Genomic DNA, 25,198 nt, shown 5'->3' on the forward strand with positions numbered 1-25,198 from the left:
GGAGCCTCACGACTTTGATATACATGCACACAATCTGCTCAAATTACTGCCGGTAGTCACGTCACAGAAAAAGTGCTGTGAGCCCCTCCCCCCCCCCCCCCCTGTCCCTGTCATCGGCCCCGCCCTGACAGGAGTACAGAGGTTGCTCTGCGTGTGGACTTTTGAAGACTCTCTGGTGGCGGGAACAGTTCCTACTAGAGTTATTCAATCATGGTTCCTACGATGAGTGTCATGCTCGCGTAGGAAGGATTCGCAGGTTCAGGGCCGTACCCAGGAATTTTTTTCGGGGGTGGGTTGCGTGTAGAACGGCTGCCATTTTTTAAGATTTATACTGGCTTATTTTCGTGAATAAAACAAGTACATCGCTTACTTGTTATAATTCGAAGGTACTTTTCAATTATTTGTAGCCAAATAAAGAAATTGGTATGTCAACCTCAAATTCTGGTTAAAGCAAGAAATAAGTTTGGACAATAGCGCCACTAAAGCCGGGGACACCGCGACCAACGGCTCCTGATGAAGTAACGCAATGTAACCGCGGTACGACAACGGTATGTATGTGTTACAAGCTGCCACTCTAGCGTCGCCAGCGCGAAGTCGGCGACGGGAATGGCAGCAGGTTAGGTCGTTCCGTACGTAAGCAGAGACAGTGAAGAGATCAGAGACGTATGTGGGTAAAAACAAAACACTAGTGATATTGCAGTAATGCAGAGGAATCTAGGAATATTGCAGAGGAATCTAGTACAACACTTAATACCAACTAACAAAATAGATATAAAATCAATAAATCAGCTTACAAGAGAGAAGTATTACAAACTACACAAAACTAACCAACAATAAAACTACAGATGAGAAAGTCCGAAGGTATAAACAGGTGAAGGGATACCTGTGATGACCGGCAGCGTTGAGTCCACGACGATCGGATGCGAGAAGTCAGAGAGAGTTCTGGCACAACTGCGATGTCGGCGGTGTTGCAGCGCTGGTGTTTCCGGGAGGCTAGTGCTTGAAGCCGATCTCGGGCAGGTTGAGCTTACTCGAGATTCAAGTACCGATGCCTACGTTGCAGACGTTAATTTCGCGTCACAACTAGACGAATGGCTAAGTTTAGGTGGCCAGCCGACACGGAGCCACAACCACTTAAGGGATACTTCTTGATCTCCTTCTACACCATGTTGGTCAGCAACTAGACAGCTTAGCAAGGCGAAATCCTGCTCTTAAATCGACCTCCGTGTCCCCTGATTCTCGTCCTGGGGGAAAAGAGACCTCTACATGGGTCCAATCATGCACGTTTCATTGTTAAAAACTCCACCCTAAACATATATTGACCACGTCCCTTTTTAATTAGGAGAGGGTTCTCATCTGAGCGAGAGTGACAACCTGTTGGGGTTCTCTCATACGGCTTGTCCACAAGCAGTTTTGCCCGTGGGAATGGTCAGTTTCCTTGGTTTCAGCCGGTGCGTCTTGCAGTCTACAGCTAGTTCGGGGTGCATCGCGGCCTTTGACGACCCTGCCGACGCCACCGTAGGTACAAAGGATCAAATATCGGCGACTAACGTTGGAAGAAGAACACCCCATTCAGTACTTCCCTGCACTAAAGGCCAGTCTTTTCATGAGCTAACGGTTCCACCGGTCAGCGGGGGAGTGCGGCGCCCGTTAATTTGCCGTTACGCCGGGTCGCAAAAATGGCGGTCCGTGACAGCATGTATGCAAGCAAACAAACAAGTCGCCCGACATTCCGATCTTCTTGTTACCGTTCGCACATTCTGCTTGCTGGACTCGCAATTACGAGTTTCCTCGTAATTGCGAAAGGATAGAAGGGTTGAAGCTTGGGCTAGCTGGGTTTAGCTTTTAATCGACTCTTGAAACATAGAGGGAAGTTTAAACGAGAAAGTTTTTCCTTCTCGGCAACTTGCAAAATCCTGTGAGGACTTGTTCTGGGATCACTTGAAGTTCTCGATGGATGCTGAGCAGTGCTAGTCCGGTCAATCTGTCGTTGTTCACATGATTTCGAAGGTAGCTCTTCAGCCTTCTCAGTGTGGAAAAAGTCCGTTCCGGGGTCGACGTCGACACGGGTAAAGTCGCCAGGATAGAAAGTAGGCTGTGGATGTTCGGAAAAAAGTCGCGGTTGCACATCTCTAAGGCCTGTAAAGCACAAGCTGGGCGATTCTTTTCTTCGATCTGGCAGCATTTGTTCACCCACAGTGTGAACTCTGCTTCGATGACATTAGCCGAAGGAATGTCGCCAAGGTAAAACTGCACTGCATCATCAATATCAGAAAGGCTAGCCGATGCGCAGAATTTCGGCAGCAGCATGTTAAGGCCAACCACGACCTTCTTATGGGCATCGAACCAGTCTCTTAATTGATTTTCGAAGTCAGCCAGCAAAGGCAAATACACATTCCCCCGGTAGTACTCTTCGGGAGTAGCAGAAGGTACGTTGCTTCTTTGCATCTGCCTTCCAGTGATGCGTGGTAGGACCATCTCAACATTTGTGATCTTCAGCAAAGAGAGCGACTTCAGAAAAATCTTATTAAATTCCGTTTCGCACTAGCCCTTTTTTGTGGAAAGAACGTCTTTAACATTCTTTACGTGATCGCACGCTTGAGCCAAGTCACAGTCAATTTTTTGAAGAAACTTGCAAACTGGCAGTGTCAAAGAGAAGAGGTCGCTACAAATCTGAAGCGAAACGACAAACTCGGGCTTCGTAATGGCATTGAGCAGTTGAGAAGCTTTTGATGAAGTATCAGATGACGCGGCCTCTTTTTCCAAATATTCGAGGAATTGTACAATAGGCACGTACAGTTCAAGGAAACGCTGAAGTGCATCGTGACTCTCTACCCACCTTGTTTGGCAAAAGGAGAGAACTGATTTTCTTTTTTCTTGTGTTAAATCTTCTACTTTGTCTCGCAGTTGGTTCGTCCTCTGTGGCGAAGCTCTCACAAACGTACAGGTTGAGGAAACAGTTGTGGATGCTGGGGAGTTTGCATGCGTGAAGCAGAGCAAGGTTCAACGAGTGGGCGCTACAATGCACGTACAACGCTTTGGTCGCTGTTTGACGAATGAAAGCTTGAACACCGTTAAGGTGGCCGCTCATTGATGCCGCGCCGTCGTATCCTTGCCCGCAAAGTAGGTTCAGGTCAAAGCCATGACCTCTAAGGCTGTTCAGGATTGTGCTCGCCAGCGCCTTGCCAGTGAGATCGTACACGGGAACGAAATCTACAAAATCTTCTTTAAGAATGGGCACTCCCGACGTGTCGTGCCCAACGTACCTTACACATAGGGAAATGTGGGCGGTGCGAGATATATTAGTGGCCTCGTCAGCTAGAACTGAAAAACACGAACCTGAGTTGACGTTTTCCACTATCTTTCTTTGTATGATTTTACCACAGAGGGTGATCAACTCATTTTGAATTTTTGTGCTTGTGTACAGCGCATTCGCCGGAGATGTTTCCATGTGAGCTCTCAAGGCGGCATCTCCACATTTTGCTCTCATACTAAGCAGTGCGCGGAAATTTCCATCATTTTTGAATGGCAGCACTTCAGACATATTTATCCTACCAGAGTCGTCTGTGCCGCGAAGCGGTACTTCTTGCCTGCCACAGAAAAGGATTGTTTCTATTATTGGCAGCAAGTTCTTGCGGTTTTCTTCCGCCTGCTTTTTAAGGCCGTGGTCAAGTTGTGTTAAGATGTCATGCTGTGAGCAGGACCGGACTGCTAAAAAGTTCTCCGATAGCGTTGTTGACATGGCGTGATAACTGCTGGATGCGTGGCTCTTAAAGGCGTCCATGGCTTTCTTGTAATTGGTGAACTCCTTAGTTACAAAACAGCCCAAGCGCTGGTGCTCCCCTTTTCCTGCGCACTCGCTTGCGAAGACTACGCAATATTTGCATAATGCTCCTTGAAGCTTCTCTGAATAAACAAGCCATGGGTAACAATCTACCCAGTGAGGTTGGAACTTCAGATTCCTTTTCCCTGTGGCTGAATAATCATAGTTAGCCGGAGGGGTCCACGGATTGAGCAGCAGCTTCTCCATCGTCTCTGGATCATTTACATTATTGCTTTTCGAGACAAACAGTCCCAAGTCGAAAATATTCGCACTCGTCGCACAGAGGGGAGGCGAACCAGAATGTGTAGGTGCCATGCCACTCACTTTCCTTGGGCATTGCCCAGTGGTAAAGGCGTCACTTTGCCCAGCGTTAACTGTAGAACAAAGATCACTTGGAGTTGCACTGCGGCCACCATCATTTCCCGGCGGCGCATGGGTGTCCTGCTTGTGTTCGTTCTCAGGTGATTCATATAAACCGGTGCATTCTCCTGAGTCGCTACAGAAGTTCGGACGCGCTTGGCTTTCCACCAGTGCTGAGGAGGGCGAAGTTTTATCCTTCGAAGGAGGCGGTTCTTCTCCGTCCGCTTCATCGGTTCGAACTTTCTTGAAGTAAGACGCAAGACTCCTTTGCTTCGTTGTTGCAGAGTATCTTTTCATTTTGCTGCCGCAATCCTGTGCACGCACACAAAAGTGGCCAGTGGATCCAAAAAGACGTTTGCGACTGCTTCGACTGCCTGGAGTGAACGGCGGGCGATGTTTTCTTCCTCTCTTATCCACTTTACAGTGGCTAGAATGTAGAAGTGTGATGAACGCGCCGGCTCCCGCGTGGCGCATGTGTTTTCTGAACGTCGCTACAGCTGGTGTGCATGCAGGCCCATTATTGTAATCCAGCTGCAGCAAACTGGATTAACGCTACTTAAAGACCTTTTCACAGAAGACTCCATGGGCACTGCATACTCTCCTTAATATACGTGAACCCCCAAGAATGCACTGCTGAGACATTTGCACTCCCGTGGTACAGTCCAGAAAGGAGGTGTTGATTCGTTCCTGTGAAAAAGTCACCTTTTCACAGACGGCTCCCTGGGCGCCTGCATAATTCTCTCTGGGCTGCGCTAATTAAATAGCCGTGACCCCCCAAAAATGCACTTTGTAGGCTGTGACGTCAGCCTCTGCACTCCCGCGCACAGCCCAGCTTGGCGGCGTTTTTTTTTTCCTGTGAAAGTTGACCGCTGGTGCCGGATTGTGTGCCGGCTGTATCCTCGCTTTGTGCGCGTTGTAGGGAGGCGCATATACCTTCTGTGTACAGAATAGGTAGATTTCCTTGCGTGTGGTTAAGGTTGTTTGAAGTTGCTCGGATATGCCAGTCTTTCAGTAGATGTCATCTTCGATGATTCGTTTCGGTGGCGAGGACTACAGTTCGAGAAAAGTTTGCCCTGCAGCCTGCGTCCATGGAATGCGCCGCTGAGTTTTTCTGCTTAGGGGTTTCGTTCCCTGGCAAATCTGCGCACGTCGTGTTGGTGTTGCTGTTGCTGTCGAACTGTTTACCTTCACAGAAGTAGACGCGCTTTTCGTAAGAACCCAAAGCCAACACGTACGGTCCGCACAGACGGATAACTTCTCCAGCGGCGATGCACAAGGAAAGCATCTGGAATCAATAAAGGAGCTGCTACGGTGTGAAAGACGAAAAAAAAAAAAAAGACTCGAAGGAACGCGAAGGCGAAGTGCAAAGCTGTACAAATAGGGCAGGTGCGCGTGCGGGGGAGGGAGTGCTGAGGTGTTCTGGTAAAAGGGTAGGTTTGAAGAAAGGAAAAAGAGGGAAGCAATGCCAGGAAAGTTGCAGTGTAACTTTGGCAGCTGGTGGTCGCTGTGAAGGCGTGTAAATATTTTAGTATCACCCGAAAAGTTAAAGCATCAAAAAAATTTTGGGGGGGGGGGGGGTGGTCAGAACCCCCTCAACCCCCCTCCCCCCCCCCCCCCCTAGTTACGGGCCTGCGCGGGTTACCCGATTAGCAAGCACCTCTAACATATCATTCACTTTGTGGATATGGCGGTGATTTTTTCGATACAGCTATTTAATACGTTACTGCGTACTTGTAGATAACCTTGTACATCTCGCTACTAGAGTTGCATGTGCTCGCGTTCTTTAACTTTAGGCCTAATTTTTCATGATGATGTAATTAGGCTTTCATCTTTCTTCCGTTATTTTGCGGAAATTTTTGCGTTTCCAAGTGACAATAAACATTTTACACATCCCAAAGTCACCATCACCGTGGACCAAACAGAGTAATTCGCACTGTACACGGCACGGAGGAAGGAAAGGTGTGGTACACGGTGACAAAAAAAAAAGAAAAACAACAAATGCATCTTTGGTTACTAAAAAAAAAAACTAATAGGCAGAAAAACTGGCGGGAAGGTATTTTCACAATACAAAAATAATTTCGAAAGAAACAAATTATTGGGGCTATTTTTGGGCTACTTCAAGTTTCGGCATTTGTCTACGTTTGGCTTTTGCGGCGTTTAATTTGGCAGTTTGAGGTTTGCGCCATCTGGCAACTATGAAGAGGAGCACATGTTGTCAGTCGTTTAAATCCCCAGTCTAGCCACCACTGGTAGGTGTTCTGTGGCCACCATAGCCCAGTCTGTCACTCGAATCAGAGGCGTTGTTATAATAGTGGCTAGTATAAAGGTTTAAGCATGGACACTCGGGTCAGTGTGTCTTGTGGAGTGGACCTGCACTTCGTTTCGGACCTGCCAGAAGCGATCATTGATGCCGGAAACGCTGGGTTAGTTTTTCGCAATCAAATTGGGAAGTGTTCTGTTATGGCTCCTCATTGGAACTGCTTTTGTAGTAGCTTTAAGAGACAATAAGGATACGAACTATTGTCTTGACTTGCCCAAACTGCCACACTTGTAGTAGCGTTGGAAGGTGCTGCAAAGCTGCTTAAAATGGAACGCTTCACCGACTTTTCTCTCCTTGTGTCTAATCCTTTACTGGAGCGGGCTAGCTCTCGCTGGGCTCATATTGCTGATCACAGAAGAAAAAAGTGTTAATATATTACCAGTCATTGGAACCCTATCTCGCAGTTTTATTTGCCTAGTATTCCAACATTTCCTGGTACGTATACCACCGTTGTCATGCATTCATGAAGCGCTGTGCGTTTCGCGAAAGCCGCTCACGGATTTGTGGGGATTTTTTTGTTTTGTTTGAGTATTTGGCGATCCAGAGCTCTGGAGGCTGAAGACGCTTTCATTTCTTTCACCTATTTACCATGACCGTTTGTTTTGTAGCGTTGATAGTGCTCTGCGATATCTATGGCGCAACCACAGCATTTAAATGTTTACGCGTGCTCTGGACTTTATTATTTCTCTTTCACAGTCTTCGTTTGTGACAATTGTTGCTTTTAGCTGTTTTTCGCTGTGTTCGCTATATGATATCGCACCGCAGCAATGCGTAATTTTTTTGTGTATCTGCCTTTAAATGTATGCACTCTACATTCACAGATGAATGAGCAGCTTCTAAAACAGGGCTTGTTCAGATGTTTTTGTAACTCTCTGTATGCAAAGATATACTTGCTTTCACGCTCCGTATCGCTGCATGCACTCAATAACATCCTACATGCAATGTCACTCATGCAGTTTTAAATGTGAAGAACTTCATTGCAGACTCCAGGAACATTATACGTTTCTATCTACCTATCTAGCGGCCTATGTCGTGCTACTCTCGTGATCGCCTCTTTGCCTCGCTGTAGACTAAAAATGGCATGGAAGGGTAAGACAGTTTGGGGAATATGACTATCTGGTCACGACACGAATCATGTGAAATTCATGTCGCATACCTCGTCAAACCCTTCTCTCAAGGCATGTGTGGCTCATACCTGTATGACACGGGCCGCATTATGTGGGATTGCGCCACAGGAGATTGACAGTTTATATCTGCTTCGGAACAGCAATGAGAGATATAACTTAAATATGAGAGTGTTAAGAGAAACTGTTATTGGCAGCGTAGACTTTACAAATGCAAAGATGAAAAAATTAGGGGGCCCTAAAGCTTCGCCTTTAACAGTTGAACGGGATAGTGACATCCTGTTCGTAGTGCGTACTTCAAACACTTAATGCATGAAACCTTTTTGAACTTGCTATGCACCCGTTACGTGGCCCTAAGGGTGCAGTAATGTGTGTGCCTTTTGTAGTGGGTCACTGGTTTTAAACCACAGCATCATTATGATAAATGCATTTTGATGCCCGTTGGCTGTGGACACTTGTACCATGCATTATTACTGCAATATATCATGTTGCATTGTGAAGCACGTATACAGGGCGCTTGTGTTTGTGAAGCATGAAAGCTACTTTCACTGCATTTCCAAGCAGAGGAAGTTCTTTTCACTGTTTTAACAAGCAGAGGCGTGGCCGTGTGGTAGAACATCCGCTTGCCTCGCAAACACCCTTGGTTTGATTCCCACTTGGACCTAAACAACCCTGGTTCGGTCCTCTGCTCCAGGATTTTCTAATGATTTATTTTATTTGCATTGTTCTCGATTTTTCGGTCACGCATAAGATGATGACTTTTCGCTCACAAGCAACGGCACTGACACCAATGCTGGAATTTCTGCAAAATGAGCTCTATAACGCTGTTGCGTTAAAATCAGGTTCTTAGTAGAAATTGAACCCCAGCATTCTGAGATGCTATCAGCTATTCTGTACACGGCAACAACTGATCTTGACGTTGCAGCGAAGGCTATAGAGGCAAGGCTTGTGCACAATTGTTTTGCTCTGCAAGTAATTTCGGTTTTGCTCGCTAGCTTTGGTAATGTGTTTATAAAGTTATATAGCCAAAATGTGTATGGGAGAAACATTTCGAAGGTTTTGTGTGCATTTCAATGTCATATTATGAATATATTTTTCTTGGAAATCCAAGCAGCACGTTTGTGGCCACACACTGACCCACTACATCAAGGACGCCATGTTCACTTGAGAAAACTGGCGTGCTGAAAAGGTGGTGCTGTTTAAGAAAAAGAAGGAATTCTTGCAAAGGAAATAACAACTGTATTCTATCTACAACTTCTCTCGACTGTCAGACTCTCATAATAAATAACGCAGCATTTATATGAGCAAGTTAAAAGGAGAAAAATTATAAGCAAAGTTGAGTACTAGTTCTTGAAGCGGTAGCTAGCATGGGCTTTAGTTCTGTAGCTTCCATAGTGCCATCAAGCGAAGCTGTTGTGAAGTGTACCAAAGAGCCATGCCATGTCTTGAATTGAAATGGCTTTGGAAAAAGACAACATGCAGGTGAAAGGTTGGTGCAACTTCCATTGTGGTTGTAGTTCTGGCAATGTAATTTTATAACAAAGCAGTAAACATCACATATGTATACCAAAGTTGAGGACGACGCAGCGAGCAATGGAAAGGAAAATGATGGGCGTAACCCTAAAGGACAAGAACAGCGCAGAGTGTACCGGGGAACAAACGGCTGTTAAAGGGCCAGTAAACAGGCTCGGACTTTTTTTTTACACCCCCCAAACAAGCTCGGTAATTTGTAGAGTAGACCGCAGTGATCAGGTTTTCTGAATATTACAAAGCTGCGTGCCTCCACTTCGAAAAACAATTTCTGCGCTTCTTTCCTATGCCTGACCAATGCTCTTGGCACGTGCAGTGACGACAACTCGGTGATCGGCGACGTGACGCAACATGCAGCTCGTTGTTTGGTCTAAGCCAGGTCTCGACAAACAGTAGTGAAGTCAACGACAGTTCCTGTTCCAACCCACAGCTATGACAGAGCTACTATTCAATCATACGGGTTGCGAAACTCCCTATAGGCTCCATGCACCGAAATCGGGACACTTCACTGACCCAGTTCTCGGGAGTGAGCAGATTGTCGTGCCACCTATTGATCACCACACCCACTATTAAGCGCATTGTGTTTTGTGTTGCTGCTCCCAGAGGGCACAACAGTCTGCTCCTAAAAAAATTGAGCTCCTGAAAAATCTGGCCAACTTTATGTCCGGTTATAGCACGAGAACAGAACGACGACAGAGACAAGAAAAACACGAGCGCGTGTCCTTCTCGCGCTAAAACTATCGTCATGTCATACCAACTAGCCCAAACTGCCACTCTTCATGTCCGGTTTGTGGAACGCAGTTTTGCTGCAAATCGTTGTCGGCTGTAAATCGAACGAGTGGGCTGCCGAGAAGCATTAGAACCGGGTAAACAGTAAACAAACAACCAGGCATCGCTGCAAGTGGAAATGCGATGCGACTGATCGAGTTAGCCGATGAGGTCAATCGCTGATGTGTTGTAACTTGCCGAAATGGGCGGAGTCACAACGACGGGCCACACTTTCCCCTCCCTCTGAAGGAGAAGGGTGGCGAGCTTGCGCGAAAATTTGAAACCAGCTGAACACGTTCTAGCCCCTGTAACTTTGTTAATATAGCACGTATTCATGAAATTCTTGCGACAGGATGTTCACGAAGTAAAAGTGCACATATTTCTCTTTACAACAATTTTTGGACCTTGGGGTTGTTTACTGGCCTTTAAGGACATCATAGTTGAAATGAAGAAGAAACAGTCATGGGCAGGGCACGTAGAGTAAAGGAAAGAAGGAAAGATAACCACTGGTCATTAAGGATCACACACTGGATTTCAAGAAAAGGCAAGTGGGTGAGGGGGAGCAGAAAGTTAGGTGCGCAGATGAGATTAGGAAGTTTGTGGGTGTTGAGTGGCAGCAGCAAACGCAGGACCAAGTTGGCTGGTGGAACATGAAAGAGGCCTTTGTCCTGCAGTGGGCATAGTCAGGTTGATGATGATGAAATAAACCTACGGCACAGATGTCGCATCGAGTTAACGTCAAGTGTTTTTCCCAAGCTGGCTGCACGTTTCAGTAGTGTAAAAAATATTACATTTGTATTCCTAAGATTCAGCAAGCTATATTCAAGCGTTGCTTGTGCGCGGGGAAATACACTAACGAAAGTTACATGTTATATTCACATCATCACACAGTAAAGCAAGCGTCATTACAATAATACTGACGTCTGGTGCATCCTTAGCCTATCATAGATTCCCACAGTATGTGGAATCTGCTAAATATTTTTGTTGTGTTAGAATGTGCTATCTTGTTTGTTTTTTTGTACTGTTATACATTTTCGTGCCATTCATACACTGCATACTTTGTGTGCCAAAAATAATTGGAATACTATATTGTGTGACTGAATAATTATAATAGAACTGCTTAAAATAACATTACTGAGAGACCGACAGAAACTACAAGTTGTAGTTGCATGGGATTATGCCTAACAATTAGTGGTTCTACATTCGACACAGTAATCTGACATGTACACTCCGTTGTTAACAGGTGAAGTTCTATTCCCTCGTGTACGACTGGTTGTCTAAAAGCAGGTGTTAAGCTTGATAGTGTTGCATGATAAATACTAATAGTCTTCTGTAATTTCTGAATTACTCCTGTTATCTTACGCAGAGTCATCCGTTGGCTGGATCTCTTTGTTTAGCCTGCATCCTGTCGTTATTGTGGGGCTTTTGGTTCTTTCTTATGCTTGGCTCTGCAGTGGTAGCTGATGGTTATGTGATCATTGTGAGCATTTAAGAATTATTTGGTTATAAGGAGAAGAATTAAGTACATATTCATGTGAAGGTACTATCTTGTATTTAACCACTGCAGTGGCTACTGCCATTCTGCTGTTTGCAGGAAAAGATGCGGCTTTTATTCACGGTATGATAAGCGTACAAAGCTTAAAGAAAACATGCACATTCGTTATAGAAGAAATTAGTTTTTTTGCACAGGTATATGAAGATGACTATCTTTTCCTTTAAGTGCTGAATCATTGCAACACCTAGCCTGCTAGGAAACCTGTGTATGTTCTTCTGTCAGGCAAGACCAATCATAAAGAAATTGATTGGTCCCTGCAACACTTTTTGAGCATGGTCAGGAAACGCTGCCGATCGGTAGTACAGGCTACCGACAATACGCGAGCCAAATGTTATAGTGCAGTGCGCGGCCTGGAATTCACAATAAATTATCAGTCAGCTAAAAATTGCTTTCTCCTCTCGACAAATGACAGACGCTTAAAAATCGCTCTTAGCAAGCCCATCTATCAGCCATTGGCTGATTTGAACATGGTGCACTCGATCGTTACAGAGGTTGCCGCGGGACGCCAGGACTTGTCCACGCGTGCACACGCGATACACTGAAAAAGCCGTGCATTCGAAAAAGAAAAGGAAAAGGTGCTCAAGGTCACGAGGCGCGGGTGACGCATTTTCTTTGCCCCTGTCATCCCTCCCTGCATAGCTTTCAGCGCTTTCGTCGGGACCAGAGAAGAGAGAATGCATTTGCAGCATGCGACAAATCTTTGTAATTTCACTAACACTGGACAAATTCTTAAAATTTTTGCGATGTTGAATTCGTAAAGCAATAAGCTATTCCAGTACTTGAAAGTGTTTCAGGGCCCCTCTAACCGGAATTCCAACAATCAGTATAGGGTACCTTAGAAAGGCTGGGCAAAGTGAGGAACTACTGCAACACATTGACAACACAACAATTAATGTGTCGGCGAAGGTTGTGATGCACAAGTGTGAGAAATACAATTGTGTGGTTGCGAATGTTATTGTGAACGAAGAGCACTCACTAATTGTTGCCTCATGCTGGTTTTAACATTTCGATGTTGCAATCTTGTTCTTCATTTCATAATACTTTTTCACAGTTTTTCTCGCAATTGTACCAACAGCAGTTACTAGTCTTGTGTGAATAGTTAATTTTAGGTTCGAAGCGAATAGCGATATCGGTCGAATAATTTCGAATCAAATTCGAATAGTATACTTCACATATTATTTAAAAAAAGAGCATATTTCTGATGACCTAACTAACCTGCACAACATTTTTAAAAATTGAAACAAGAACTCTGTAAATGCCATTAAAAAAATTTTTTTTTGCTTCAAAGGAAGTGGAAACAACATTGAATAGTAGAAGGATTAGACTTTCGGTAGAGTGTAAGTGATAACCTGCAAAATATGTTACATATTAAAATTTATTATGTTTGGAGCATATAAGCTGGTATAACAAACTTTTAAACTTAAACGAATCGATGCAAGAGTAACATTTTCATTTGACTGTGAAGTGAAGCTTCAAGGCACTGCTGATTTCCCCTGGGTGTGTGTTTGCACGGCTTAAGACTTTCAACTGCAGTGAAACCATCTTTACAGGTGGTTACATGCAGACTAATACGCATCTATTCGTTTGTTTCAAATACTTCAATATTTTCAATAATTTAAATTCAAATCGAAGCTAATTTGAATATTGGTATATTAGTTTGAATTCTTCGAATATTCGCACAAGCTTAGCATTTACACATTATTTCGGCAACTCCCAGAGGAGCTTGCATTGACTTTTTTCGTAGTTTCATGGTGTTTATGAATGAATGAATGTACTCATGTTTGGTTTGCTTTTCACACCATCAGGTACAAATTTGTGGTAACGGACATCAGCCATCCACGATTACGGCAAGAACATCTCCAGCCTAATCCCAAGTCGATACCTGCACCCTTTGCACGTTCAGACCTTGTGTTACCATCACAAGGTGGGTGTTATAACTGCTGATTTACACATGGATAGTTCATAGTGCCTTGGTGTAATAGTAAGAGGGGAAAATGTTAATCTAGCATGAAAAACAGCAAATTGAAGTAGAACAAAAAGAAGAAAAAAAAAGAAACACATTAAATATACACAGTTTTGTATGCATGCTTTTTGTTTTTTTTCTGGTTCCATCTTGTTGCACTGTTTTTCATCCCCGGTATGTAATAACTAGCTCGCCAGCAACCAATGTTGCAGTTAAAATGTGGACCCTTTCTCTACCAAGCTTTTGTTCCAGAATGCTGCAGGAGTATCGACTTTTTCATTTACCTATTTTATTTTACGTGTCTTAAAACGACTCAGAAGACTGTTAGAGGCACTTTATTCGCAAGATACAAGCAAAATAATCTTTTTTGAACATGCATAGATTTGACTTCCTTGCACCATGTCATGGAAAGGGCCCTAACCTCTCCTATCTTCAGTGCAGAAAGTGTTTCTTTGAATTTGAAAAATGATGTGCAGGGATAAGGGAGCCCTTGGAAGAAAGTCTCTCACGAATAAGGGGGGGGTGTGCTTGCACCTATTGGTGTCCACTGGTGATATGTTTTGACACAGTTCTTTGATCTGATAATTTAGAAAAAAAATAAAAAAATTCTGTTTTGTGTAGTTGCTACTACAGTCGCAGGAGAACTGAAATTATTCATTCTTCAAAACTGTGGCCAACAAGCATTTTTTTTAAGGCTTGTGCAATAGGGAATTTCAGGTTGAAAGTGGTTTTGAAGTGAATGGGGATTTTGGTCGAATAATTTTGAATTGAATTCAAATAGTATATATACCATATTATAAAGAGAAATGAATATATTCCTAATGACCCAACTAAAATAAAAAATAATTATTAGAAGTTGAGACAAGGCCAGTGTAAAGGCTATTCTTTTTATTTCAAAGTGGAAACAACATTGAGCTGTAGCAAAGTTTGACTTTACGTAAAATGCAAGTGATAACCTGGAAAAAAGCTATATCTTAAAATTTACTCAGAGCATATAAACCGACATAAAAAATTTGAAACTTAAAAAATTATGAATCTATGTATTTACCTATGAATCAGTGGGGCCTCGCAGCAGTGCGGATATTCCTTGAGTAGATGTTTTCATGGCTTAGCACCTCTTTACTGCAGTGAAATCGCTTTTGCAGGGGGTTACATCCGAATTTATAGTTAAACAAGTGTTTTCATGGCTTAGCACCTCTACACTGTAGTGAAACGACCTTTACAAGGGGCTAAATTTCAATTAATAGGCATTGATTCGTTCGTTTGGAATACTTAGAAATTTTCAATAATCTAAATTCGAATCGAAGCAAATTTAATTAATGCAATATTCGAAGCATCCGAACATTCACACAAGGCGATATATATGTTGATTAACCGTGAAGTCGGGCTTTGCGGCCGTGAGGATTTCTTTTGGATAGGTGTGTTCACTGTTTAGCATCCTTTTACTGCAGTGAGACCATCTGTACAGAATGTTACATATGGCCTAATATAGTTATTTGTTTATTTTGATGACTTCGAAATCTTCAACAATTTAAATTCGAGTCGAAGCGAGTTTGAATACAGTAATGCTCATTTAAATATTTGAGCACAAGTCTAGTTTTATTCTTTTTTCTAAAGAAGTAATTTTAGTAAAATTCAGTAATTTATTATTGAGGCCAGAGGAGGTTGTATTACAGATTAAATTGGTGGAATCAAAGTGAGCTCTTAATAGTTTTTGTTAATGAAGCTCTATGATAACTTGCATGAGGGATTGCCACATCTGTGCTTTGGTTTGTGTCTATCATTATTAAAAGAAGGAAAACACAAAAGGCCATTTAAGAAATTGTTAAAGGCTCCCCTATTGCTATTTAACAGGAAGTAGTGACATGCATGTTATTAATGTTCCTCAATGTTGAATAAATGAGCCAATGTTCATCTCAATCTCTATGCAAGTCAAGTTCATTAATGTTGTCATTAAAACTTCATGGTTGAAAAATAAGCTGAGGTAATCATGTGCCAGCTTGTGAAAAACATACTCGCACATACACTGATAGTGAGACCCACTAATCAAGCATTTTTTTGCTCAAAAACATTGAACTTGTCATATTTCATGCTTCTTCCAATGGTGCACATAATTACTGAAAACTAGCAAACACTGGTGCCAAGGAAAGTGTTGGAGACATTATTAGAAGTGATTGTAATGTAAATGGGAAGAAAGAGTAGTGGGGAAGAGATAACTTGTTGCGGGCAGAGACCAAACCTGCTACCTTCGAATAACCCATCCGATGCTCTACCACAAAGCTACGGCAGCGGTAATCCCTCCCTTCACTTCATAGGGCATATATGTGCATATTTATATGCGGGAGAATCAGTCATTGCCAGCAGTATTTTGTGCTTGTTTCTCTATAGCATCAGATATCGCAAAGATTTGATGAAAAGTGGTGTTCACAGCACTGGCTTTTGGTATGTTGTCGGCCATCTATTTCAGAATGACATCCTTCTGATACCTGCTTCAATTTGTGCTGGCGTGAAAAAAAAGAGAGAGAGAGAGAGAGAAAGGAAATTTAATATGTGGTCAGTCTGAGGATTCACACTCTTGGAGTGTGAATGATCTTCCTGGTATCGGATGACCGTGGTAGGAAGTTAAAAAGCTGCCCTTTAGTTTGGAGTAAACTTCTCTTTCTAGTTCATTTCACTTTTCTCCCACAATTTTTTTATATTATTGAATTAGATCATTGTTCTAATCACCCATACAAACAAAAAATTGCTTTTCTTAGCTTTACTATTAGGCTTCACTTCATACCGCGTGCATTCAAGGTCTCTGTCTCTGCTACTTTGAAAATTTATAAAATGCTCTGCTGCTGGCATTCAGCATGAAAATGTCACTTTATCTTTTACAAGCTTGACTCCTGTAACAGGAAAGGTTAAACAATGTGATAAAGTATGATTAGCTGTCAGCATAGCATTCATAGGTGGCCGTCATGTACTATGCATTTCAGATTGGAGCTCCTTAGTGACCTTGAGGATTTCCAAATGGATTGATGTAGATTCGCATGTTGAATCCTTCAGGAGAACATGTGAGAAGGTAAGCATGGTAATTTGCTGGTATGCTTCTCCCTCCTCCTTTTTTTTCTTCCAGGCACATGTTGCTTGTTTTTCTATAGGGGTGTCTGAATTCTTTGTGGGAAAAGGGTGACTGGCCATATGTGGATGTGTGTTTTGTGTATCCCTTGAATCACTCTGGATATTTATCCCCATCCAATACCATTTTCCACTCTGTTCTGTCTACCTGGGTATTCAAACAACCTCACTTTAAAAAGTCCCCACCAGCTTTCCAAAAACACTTCACAACCCTTTCTATCTTATGTAAGGGAAGTTATCCACAGATGCCAAACAAAAAAAATATTTTTGTTTCATTTTTGACCGAGAAGTTTTGCAGGAAAAAAAAAGCTCATAGTTTCAAAAATTCAACTTTGTAGGCTGTGTATGCAATTAAAGTATACTGCGAGAGCATGGCATTGTTAGTTTATGTGTTAAATTTTATAAAAATAAAAATCTTAACCCCAACTTCTCTTAATTTATAGCGCTGAGACATTTTGTAGTTGTCCCCAAATAGTTAGTGGTTGATAATGAAATTTCCTGGACTGCACCTCTCATCTTTTGGGGGAATCATTCTATTTTATATCCTCCTCACCCTTTTTTTCTGTTTTTGGCCTTCTACTTCTGAAGCTTTCATTTGCATACATTATCGGAAAATTGAATGGCCTCGTGAAACCTGCACAAGATGGCCTTCTTGCATTGTACTCTATGATAGTTGGTGCCTTGTGACGCCAAAAGTGGGATGCAGCAATTTGTGTACTTGACTTTTTGAAAAACTTTGCGTGCAGCACCTTGCAAGAGTATGACAAAATTTACTGTTGTAAGATAAGTTTGTGTGCTATTCATCATTGTGAAGTTTTCGTCCCACTTGACTGAAAGTCTGTCCACAATGTATTCGCAGGTGCTACACCAGGAGCTGTGCTATGCAGCGCATGTGGGTGTGCCAGCTATTATGGTGGATGTGCACAGCAGGCATTGTGTCAACCTGGCTCGAATTCTGAGCAATTTCTTAAAGGCCTCTTCTGGCTTCCAGGTATGCTTAGTGTTCCTGTGAACTTTGCCTGCGGCATAGTAGGCTTTGTAATAGCTAAGTCCAGGGCAGCTAACTCGCTGGTTTACACTTTTGGTATCATGAATGATTTGTTGAAGGTAACGTAATATAAAATGACAAACTTCTATAAGTTTTACCAACTACAGTTTCTCATCTAATGAATATTCAACAGTTGTCAATTTTAATCAAGAAGGAAAAGTTGAAAACTGTTGGCGTTTCGTATGTCTGAAGTATAACATCATGGTCCCACGGAGATGAAGTTTAGTGTGCCAGCAAAGACTGGTTGAACAGTGTGAGTGAAGCTTGTATTGGAAAAGTCCCTCATGAAATTACAATTGTCTGATTTTTCTTACGGCTGCTAGTCACCAGGAGTACTGTAGTACTTACACAGCCTAAAAGCAACATACTACCCTTTTAATTTTCAATACTTCTTTCAAAAATATAATAGAATACTTATGCAACCTTGTGAAAATACTGCAGGCCATCCTTACTTAATATTATTCTTAGTGTGTATGTCTGGTTCTTTGTGGTATAAGTGTGACAAATAACGATACATACACACAATTATTTTTCCTTTGATTTTTCTCATTCTATTTTAAATTATTCAGTCTTCCGATTGAATTGGCTTTGAGTAGCCCATACATAAGTAGACTGCTGCCACCCTTAACAACACAAATTATTTGTATATTATGCTGAGTGTAATGTAAAAATTTTTCTAGTTATGTATATATATATATATATTGTTAAGACGTTTATTGGCGGACACTCGTTAATGATACACGCGGGGACCGACTCTCTGCACGAGCTGTTCTTCTTCTTATGAAAAGGGTGACCCACTAGAAGGCACTGGAGAGGACGACCCACTGTTCCAAGGCTTTGCCACAAGTACGCCGGGTACGAAAAGGGAGCCGCCTGGCGACCTAACAGGTGGTTACAATGAGCGGGTCATGCTAGGCCTTGAGGCGCTCCACGTTAACAATGTCGCGTCCTCGACGGCGCATGTCCGAAGATGGTTCGATTGGTTCAATCAAGTAGTTGACAGGGGAAGTGCATCTGACGACACGGTAGGGGCCTTCGTATTTGGGCAATAGTTTTGAAGTAGTGCTGGCGTCAGCGCGAATGCTTTTTTACCGCTCTTGATCGTGCGCAGTAAAGGTCTTTGCAAGCTCTCGACACTCTTCAGCAAACTTGGCTGTAGCAGAAATAGGCGCCCACTCAGACGGATCTGGCTTGTACGGAAGTATCGTGTCGATGGTGCGCGACGGGTGCCTTCCATATAATAAAAAGAAAAATGAAAAGCCAGTGGTGCTCTGAGGGGCGGTATTATATGCGTAGGTGACGAAGGGTAGAATAGAATCCCAATTTGTGTGATCGGCTGCGACGTACTTGGAGAGCATGTCGCCGAGCGTACGGTTGAAGCATTTGGTGAGGCCATTCGTCTGCGGGTGGTAAGCAGCAGTTTTGCGGTGAACAACGTTGCACTCTTTAAGAATGGCTTCAACGACTTCAGACAGGAAGACGCGGCCTCGGTCACTGAGCAGTTCCTGGGGTGGACCGTGTCGCAAAATGAATCGTTGGAGCAGAAAGGAGGCCACATCGCTCGCTGTGGCCGCGGGGAGAGCGGCCGTTTCGGCGTATCGCGTGAGGTGGTCCACAGCGACAATGGCCAAGCGGTTACCCGCCGACGTCAGTGGAAGTGGCCCATACAAATCGGTGCCAACGCGCCCAAAGGCCCTGGCAGGGCAAGGTAGAGGTTGCAGACCTACCGGTGACAGTTGCGTTGAAGCTTTTCAGCGCTGACAATCTATGCAGGAGCGAACAAATTTCTGCCCGTAGCGGTACATGCCGTGCCAAAAGTACCGTTGGCGAGTGCGGTGGTAAGTCTTCGATACCCCGGAGTGCGCACATTGCGGATCGGAATGAAAGAACTCGCATATGTCAGAGCGCATACTGCGAAGTATGACTAGTAGCCACTGGCGGCAGTCACGCCTGTGGAGGAGGTTGTCGCGAACGGCGAAATGGTGGGCTTGACAACGCAACGCGCGAGTGGATGGAGTGGATGGATCAGCCAGTAAGTCTATCGGTGAGGCGATCCATTGATCCTTGCGCTGTTCAGTAGCAATGGTATGAATGCTAATGGAAGAAATGGCAAGGTGAGACGCTGAGTTGTGGGCATTGGCGTCAGTCAAGGGAGAGCGTGGCAGGGCGTCGGCGTCAGCATGTTGCCTTCCATTGCGGTACAGCACACGGATGTCGTAGTCTTGCAGGCGAAGTGCCCACCGGGCGAGACGGCCTGAGATCTTTCAATGACGACAACCAGCATAGTGCGTGATGGTCGGTGACGACATCAAATGGGCGACCATACAAATAAGGTCGGAACTTTGTAAGGGCCCAGACGATTGCCAAACATTCCTTCTCGGTGACGGTGTAATTAGTCTCGGCCTTAGTAAGCGTACGGCTTGCATACGCCACGACATATTCCGGGAAACCTGGTTTGCGCTGTGCAAGGACAGCGCCAAGGCCGACACCACTGGCATCATTGTGTACCTCTGTAGGGGTCGTAGTGGCGGAGTATGGGAGGCGACGTCAACAAACGACGGAGCGTTGTGAAAGCGTCGTCGCACTGTGATGACCACGAATGGAGAGGCCCGTTACTTCAGAGGAGCTTTGTCAGCGGCGATATGATAGTCCCGAAGTTTCGAATGAAGCGCCGAAAGTAGGAACACAGCCCTACGAAACTGCGCAGTTCCTTGACGGATGTCGGCTTGGGGAACTCGGCCACGGCCTGAAGCTTAGCTGGATCAGGGAGCATTCCGTTCTTGGACACGACGTAGCCGAGTATTGTCAGCTGCTGAGCTGCAAATCGGCACTTCTTTAGGTTCAGTTGCAGACTGGCGTCACTCAGACGCGTTAAAACATGCCGTAGGCGTTGAAGATGCGTCGAGAAGTCCGGAGCGATAACAACGACGTCATCGAGGTAGCACAGACACGTGTGCCATTTCAGGTCACGCAGAACAGTATCCATCATGCGCTCAAAGGTGGCGGGCGCATTGCACAGCCCAAACGGCATGACGTTAAATTCGTACAAGCCGTCGGGGGTGACAAAAGCGGTCTTCGGTCGAGCGTCCTCAGCCCTAGGCACTTGCCAGTACCCTGAGCGCAAATCGAGGGATGAAAAGAATTCTGCTCCTTGCAGGCTGTCAATCGCGTCATCTACCCGCGGTAGTGGGTACACGTCCTTACGAGTGATCTTGTTGAGGCATCGGTAGTCCACACAGAACCGCACAGAACCGTTCTTCTTCGTGACGAGAACGACAGGAGACGCCAAGGGGCTGCTAGAGGGTCGAATAACATCACGGCGAAGCATGTCGTCGACATGGTCGTTGATTACATGGCGTTCTGTGGGAGATACGCGATATGGACGTTGCCGCAGTGGTGGCTGTGTGCCTGTGTCGATGTGATGCGTAACGGTGGATGTGCGGCCGAGAGAAGGTTGGGCGACATCAAAAGAAGACCGGAATTCTTCCAACAGGCCCAGAAGCTGGGAACGCTGGCCTGGCGTAAGGTTGTCGGGAATGGAGGGACCGAATACATCATCGTATGATGAAGCAGATGTCGAAACAGCACTAAGAGTACTAGAACTTGAGCAGTGCATGTCATCGGGTTGATCCATAACTTGTTCGTCTTCGATGGGTTCCACGCTGCCGAGACATTCCCCTTGCACCAACGTAACGCTGTACGGGGATGAGTTCACTACAAAAAAAGTGGTGCTGCCGTGAGTGAGTTGCACGGTCGCGAAAGGAACCAGCAAGCCTTTTCTGATGAAAACACGATGAGATGGTGAGAGGAATGCAGCGGTGTCAGAAAGGCTTGCGCAGTAGACCGACACCGTCGTGGCCGTGTTAGCAGGCACTTGGGTGTCATCTCTGACGAGTAACTTGCTTGCAGCAGATGGACTGTCGGCCGGCGTCAAAGAAGAGAATTGCGTGAGTTCTATTTCTGCTGGTGCGCAATGAATGACGGCGCCGTGGCGGGAGAGAAAATCCCATCCTAGGATAACGTCGTGAGAGCATAAAGAAATTATGATGGATTCGACCGCATACATCATCGCATACATCCGCATACGACCGCATACGCCCTGAATCATAAGGCGGGCTGTGAACATCACTGTAGGGTGAATGCTTTGGGCGCTGGCTGTACGGAGGGAGAGCCCGCAAAGCGGCGTGGTCACTTTGCGCAGTAATCGGCTAAGTTTTTCGTCCATCACAGATACGGCGGCTCCAGTATCTACAAGGGCAGATGCACAAACGCCATCCACAAGTACGTCTATCACGTTCGATAGGCTTTCCTGAGGGCTTCCGCAGTTCGACAGCGTCGCAGCCCTTGCCTCGTGGACTGCGACGACTAGTTTTCCTGGTCGACCTCGAGTGGACGTGGCCGCATCGGCGACAGTGAGCGATGTCGCGGAGATGGTGAACGGCGGGTAGACGGAGCGGGACGGGACGACAGTGATCTAGGCGGCGGTTGGTCATAAGAGCGGCTTGATTGGCTGGGAAAGTTCGAGGCGACCTGCGGTTGCTGCACACGATTGCAATAGCGTGCTACGTGACCGACTCAACCACAAGCAAAGCAGATGGGGAGATTGTCAGAAGTGCGCCATCGGTTCGCTGGTCGCATCCATGCCGCAGAACACGATGGGCGAGGTGGCTGCTGATATGACTGCATAGTTCACGGTGCTCGGTGCACATGGATTGCGTCGGCATATGTGGGCGGCACACTATCTCTGAAGGACTGCGGCCTGGTGATAGTTTCGGTGTAACTAAGGGGGCCAGGCACAGGAATTGGTGGGGGCGGCCTGGCTACAACTTGGGCGTAGCTGAGTGGCGCAGATACAGGAGGCGGCTGGTGGTATTCAGGAACGACCTCCATGATTTCCTGCTGAATGGCTCGGTGGAGCGGAGGTAGAAGTGTGCTTGATGGTTGCTGAGCATGTTGCGGTGTAGCAAAAGCCAGTAAAGAGACCTGGCGGGCAACTTCCTCACTCACGCATGTAGGGAGAATGAAGCCACACTACACCCGGACCGTCCGACACTGCTTCATCATGCGTCTTTATGCGAGGGTGCGATTACTCTCGTGAGCCTCTTGATGTCTTGCATAAGTTGGGTTGTAAAGGCTGTCCCACGGTCAGTGATGACAACTGTTGGCGCTCCTTGGCAGAGGACGATGTTGTTCATGACAAAATATGCAATCTTGTTGGCGATGCCTCATTGTAAGGCTTTCGTTTCGCAGTACCTCGTCAAACAGTCAGTAGCGACTGCGGTACAATGGTCATGTGACTTTGGAAAAGGCCCAAGTAAGCCCATGCCAATTTGTTCAAACAGTGGTGATGGTGGTGCGACAGTCTTCAGTAAACCAGCTGTGCACAAATGTGGGGATTTATGGCACTGGCAACGGTCACATGTTTTAACGTAATGCTTGACATCCTGGGTGAGTTTTGGCCAGTAGTAGTAACTGCGAATCTGGGCAAGGGTACATGCAAATCCCAAGTGGTTGGAGGAAGACTCGTCGAGGCAGGCAGATAAAAAGTCAGCATGTAGCACTGACGGAACGACGAGCAGGTGTTCGATCGCATAAGGTTCGAAGTTCTTTTTGTAGAGGATGTCGTTGCGGAGACAAAATGACGCTGAACGTGTGAATCCGTCGTGGTGGCCTTCAAGGTATTTGATAACTTGTTCAAGCTCTGAATAATTCCCCTGCTGTTGGGCCAAGTCAGATTCACTGACCGCGCAAAGGAAACGGCCAATAGTGTCATCATTGCTTGATATCATTGCAAGTGGAGTGCATGAAAGGCAATCATTATCAGTATGATCATGGCCAGACTCAAATTCTTGAAGGCGCAAGCTCCATCTCACGAGGCACCCTGAAGAATCCTCGTGATCAGCCTGCCAACAGACGGCATGATGGTCTGTAACGACTCTGAACGGACGGCCATACAGATACGGTCAGAACTTTATGATCGGCCAAATAACAGCAAGGCATTCCTTCCCCGTGGTCGAGTAGTTAGGTTCTGCAAACGAGATAATGCGACTAGCATAAGCAATGGAACGCTCTGTGTCGTTTTGCCACTGGACGAGCACTGCACCAAGACCTATAAGACTTGCGTCAATGTGCAGTTCGGTAGTGGCATCTTCATCAAAGTGCCCTTGTAAGGGCTCAGTTTGAACTCAGTCTGAAGGTGCTGCCAGAGCTCGGTAAAAGCGGTTTTTTGCTCTGGACCCCATACAAAAGGAGTATCCTTCTTCGTTAAGCTGGTAAGGTGTTGGGTGATGTCGGTGAAGTTCTGCACAAAGCGCACGTAATATGCGCAGAGACCCAAAAATCCCGTTTGTTCAAAGGAGGGAAATGTGCAATAACCATTGTCTTTCCTGGTCTGGCTGAATGCCATTGGGACTGACAAGGTAGCAGTTCCTCGAAGCTGAAATGGCACTTCTGCGGTTTCAGTATATGCTTGTGGATGAAATAGCGAGGAAGATGGACTGAAGTCGCTGTAAATATTGCTAAAATGTGTGGGAAAAAACGATGTCATCTAAATAGACAAGTCATGATTCCCACTTCAGACCTGACAGCACGGTGTCCATCATCCTTTGGAATGTTGCTGGGGTAGAGCACAATCCAAACAGTAGTACTTCAAATTCGTAGAGGCCATCGGGAGTTATGAATGCTGTTTCCTCTCTGTCTTGTTCATCGACCTCGATCTGCCAGTAGCCACTTCGCTAACTCATTGATGAAAATTATCGGGCATGTAGAAGTTGATCCAGTGAGTCATCTATGCGTGGCAGAGGGTGGACTTTTTTTTTTTTCGGTCACTTTATTGAGTTTCGGGTAATCCACGCAAAATTGAAGAGCGCTGTCTTCCTCGTCACGGTCTTCCTTTTTAAGAAGTATGACGGGCTAGGTTCATAGACTGTTCGAGGGTCGGATGATGTCGTCGAACATTTTCATCACCTGAGAACGTATCGCCTCTTGTTCGTTGTGCAACATGCGGTAGGCATGCTGTCCTACTGGTCGTTTGGTAAGGTCTGTTTTAATGCGGTGTTTCATTGTTGGTGTGTGCTTGATTTATGAAGTGGACGCAAAACAGTCACTATCCGTGCGTAAAATCATTCGTATCTGCTCCTGCTGCGCAGAGGATAGCTGGCAATTCATGCCAACTGTACTGGCCAATGCAGTGTCACATGCGGCGGCGGTGGCAATCGGAGCTATATTAAAACATGCTTCGTCATCAATGACTTCGAAGTTCGCGATTGCTGTTCGCTTAGCCAAGTATTGGTACTCCGCTGAAATTCGTGATAAAAAGCTGAGCCCTCCGACATTTCAGTTGGACGATACTGCGCGACACATATATTGTCGAGCCAAGAGCACCGAGGGATTAGTTTCAAAAATATCACTACTGTTGTTATCGCAGTCACTCTCCACAGTTACCAACATACTGGCTTACGGCGTAAGTGTGATGGTGTTGTCAGCAATTCTAAGTGTTGTGGTCTGTGCAGTGGTATCTTTTTGTCTGGGCGTATGGTCATCAGAAAGCGTTATGAGCAGGTCGCAAAAGTTAATAACCGCTCCATG

At 45.2% G+C, this 25,198-nt stretch overlaps 1 protein-coding gene across 4 annotated transcripts in view; it reads left to right on the forward strand.

The window, feature by feature from the left end:
- The first annotated feature begins 6,413 nt into the window (after positions 1–6,413).
- The window catches only part of csul (protein arginine N-methyltransferase 5), an 81,242-nt gene continuing 62,457 nt past the window's right edge, over positions 6,414–25,198 (forward strand). For 2 of the 4 annotated variants that reach the window (XM_037422533.2, XM_037422534.2), the window contains exons 1-4: positions 6,414–6,606; positions 13,286–13,404; positions 16,422–16,507; positions 17,423–17,554. In XM_037422533.2, the coding sequence (XP_037278430.2) occupies positions 6,518–6,606; positions 13,286–13,404; positions 16,422–16,507; positions 17,423–17,554 (426 nt within the window). In that variant the 5' untranslated portion in view covers positions 6,414–6,517. Of the gene's footprint in view, positions 6,607–13,285; positions 13,405–16,421; positions 16,508–17,422; positions 17,555–25,198 lie in introns of those variants that run through there. The other 2 variants (XM_075892291.1, XM_075892292.1) reach the window with 1 other exon arrangement.

This window comes from Rhipicephalus microplus, chromosome 4 (genome assembly GCF_043290135.1).
Source record: "Rhipicephalus microplus isolate Deutch F79 chromosome 4, USDA_Rmic, whole genome shotgun sequence".
Lineage (NCBI taxonomy): Eukaryota > Metazoa > Arthropoda > Arachnida > Ixodida > Ixodidae > Rhipicephalus > Rhipicephalus microplus.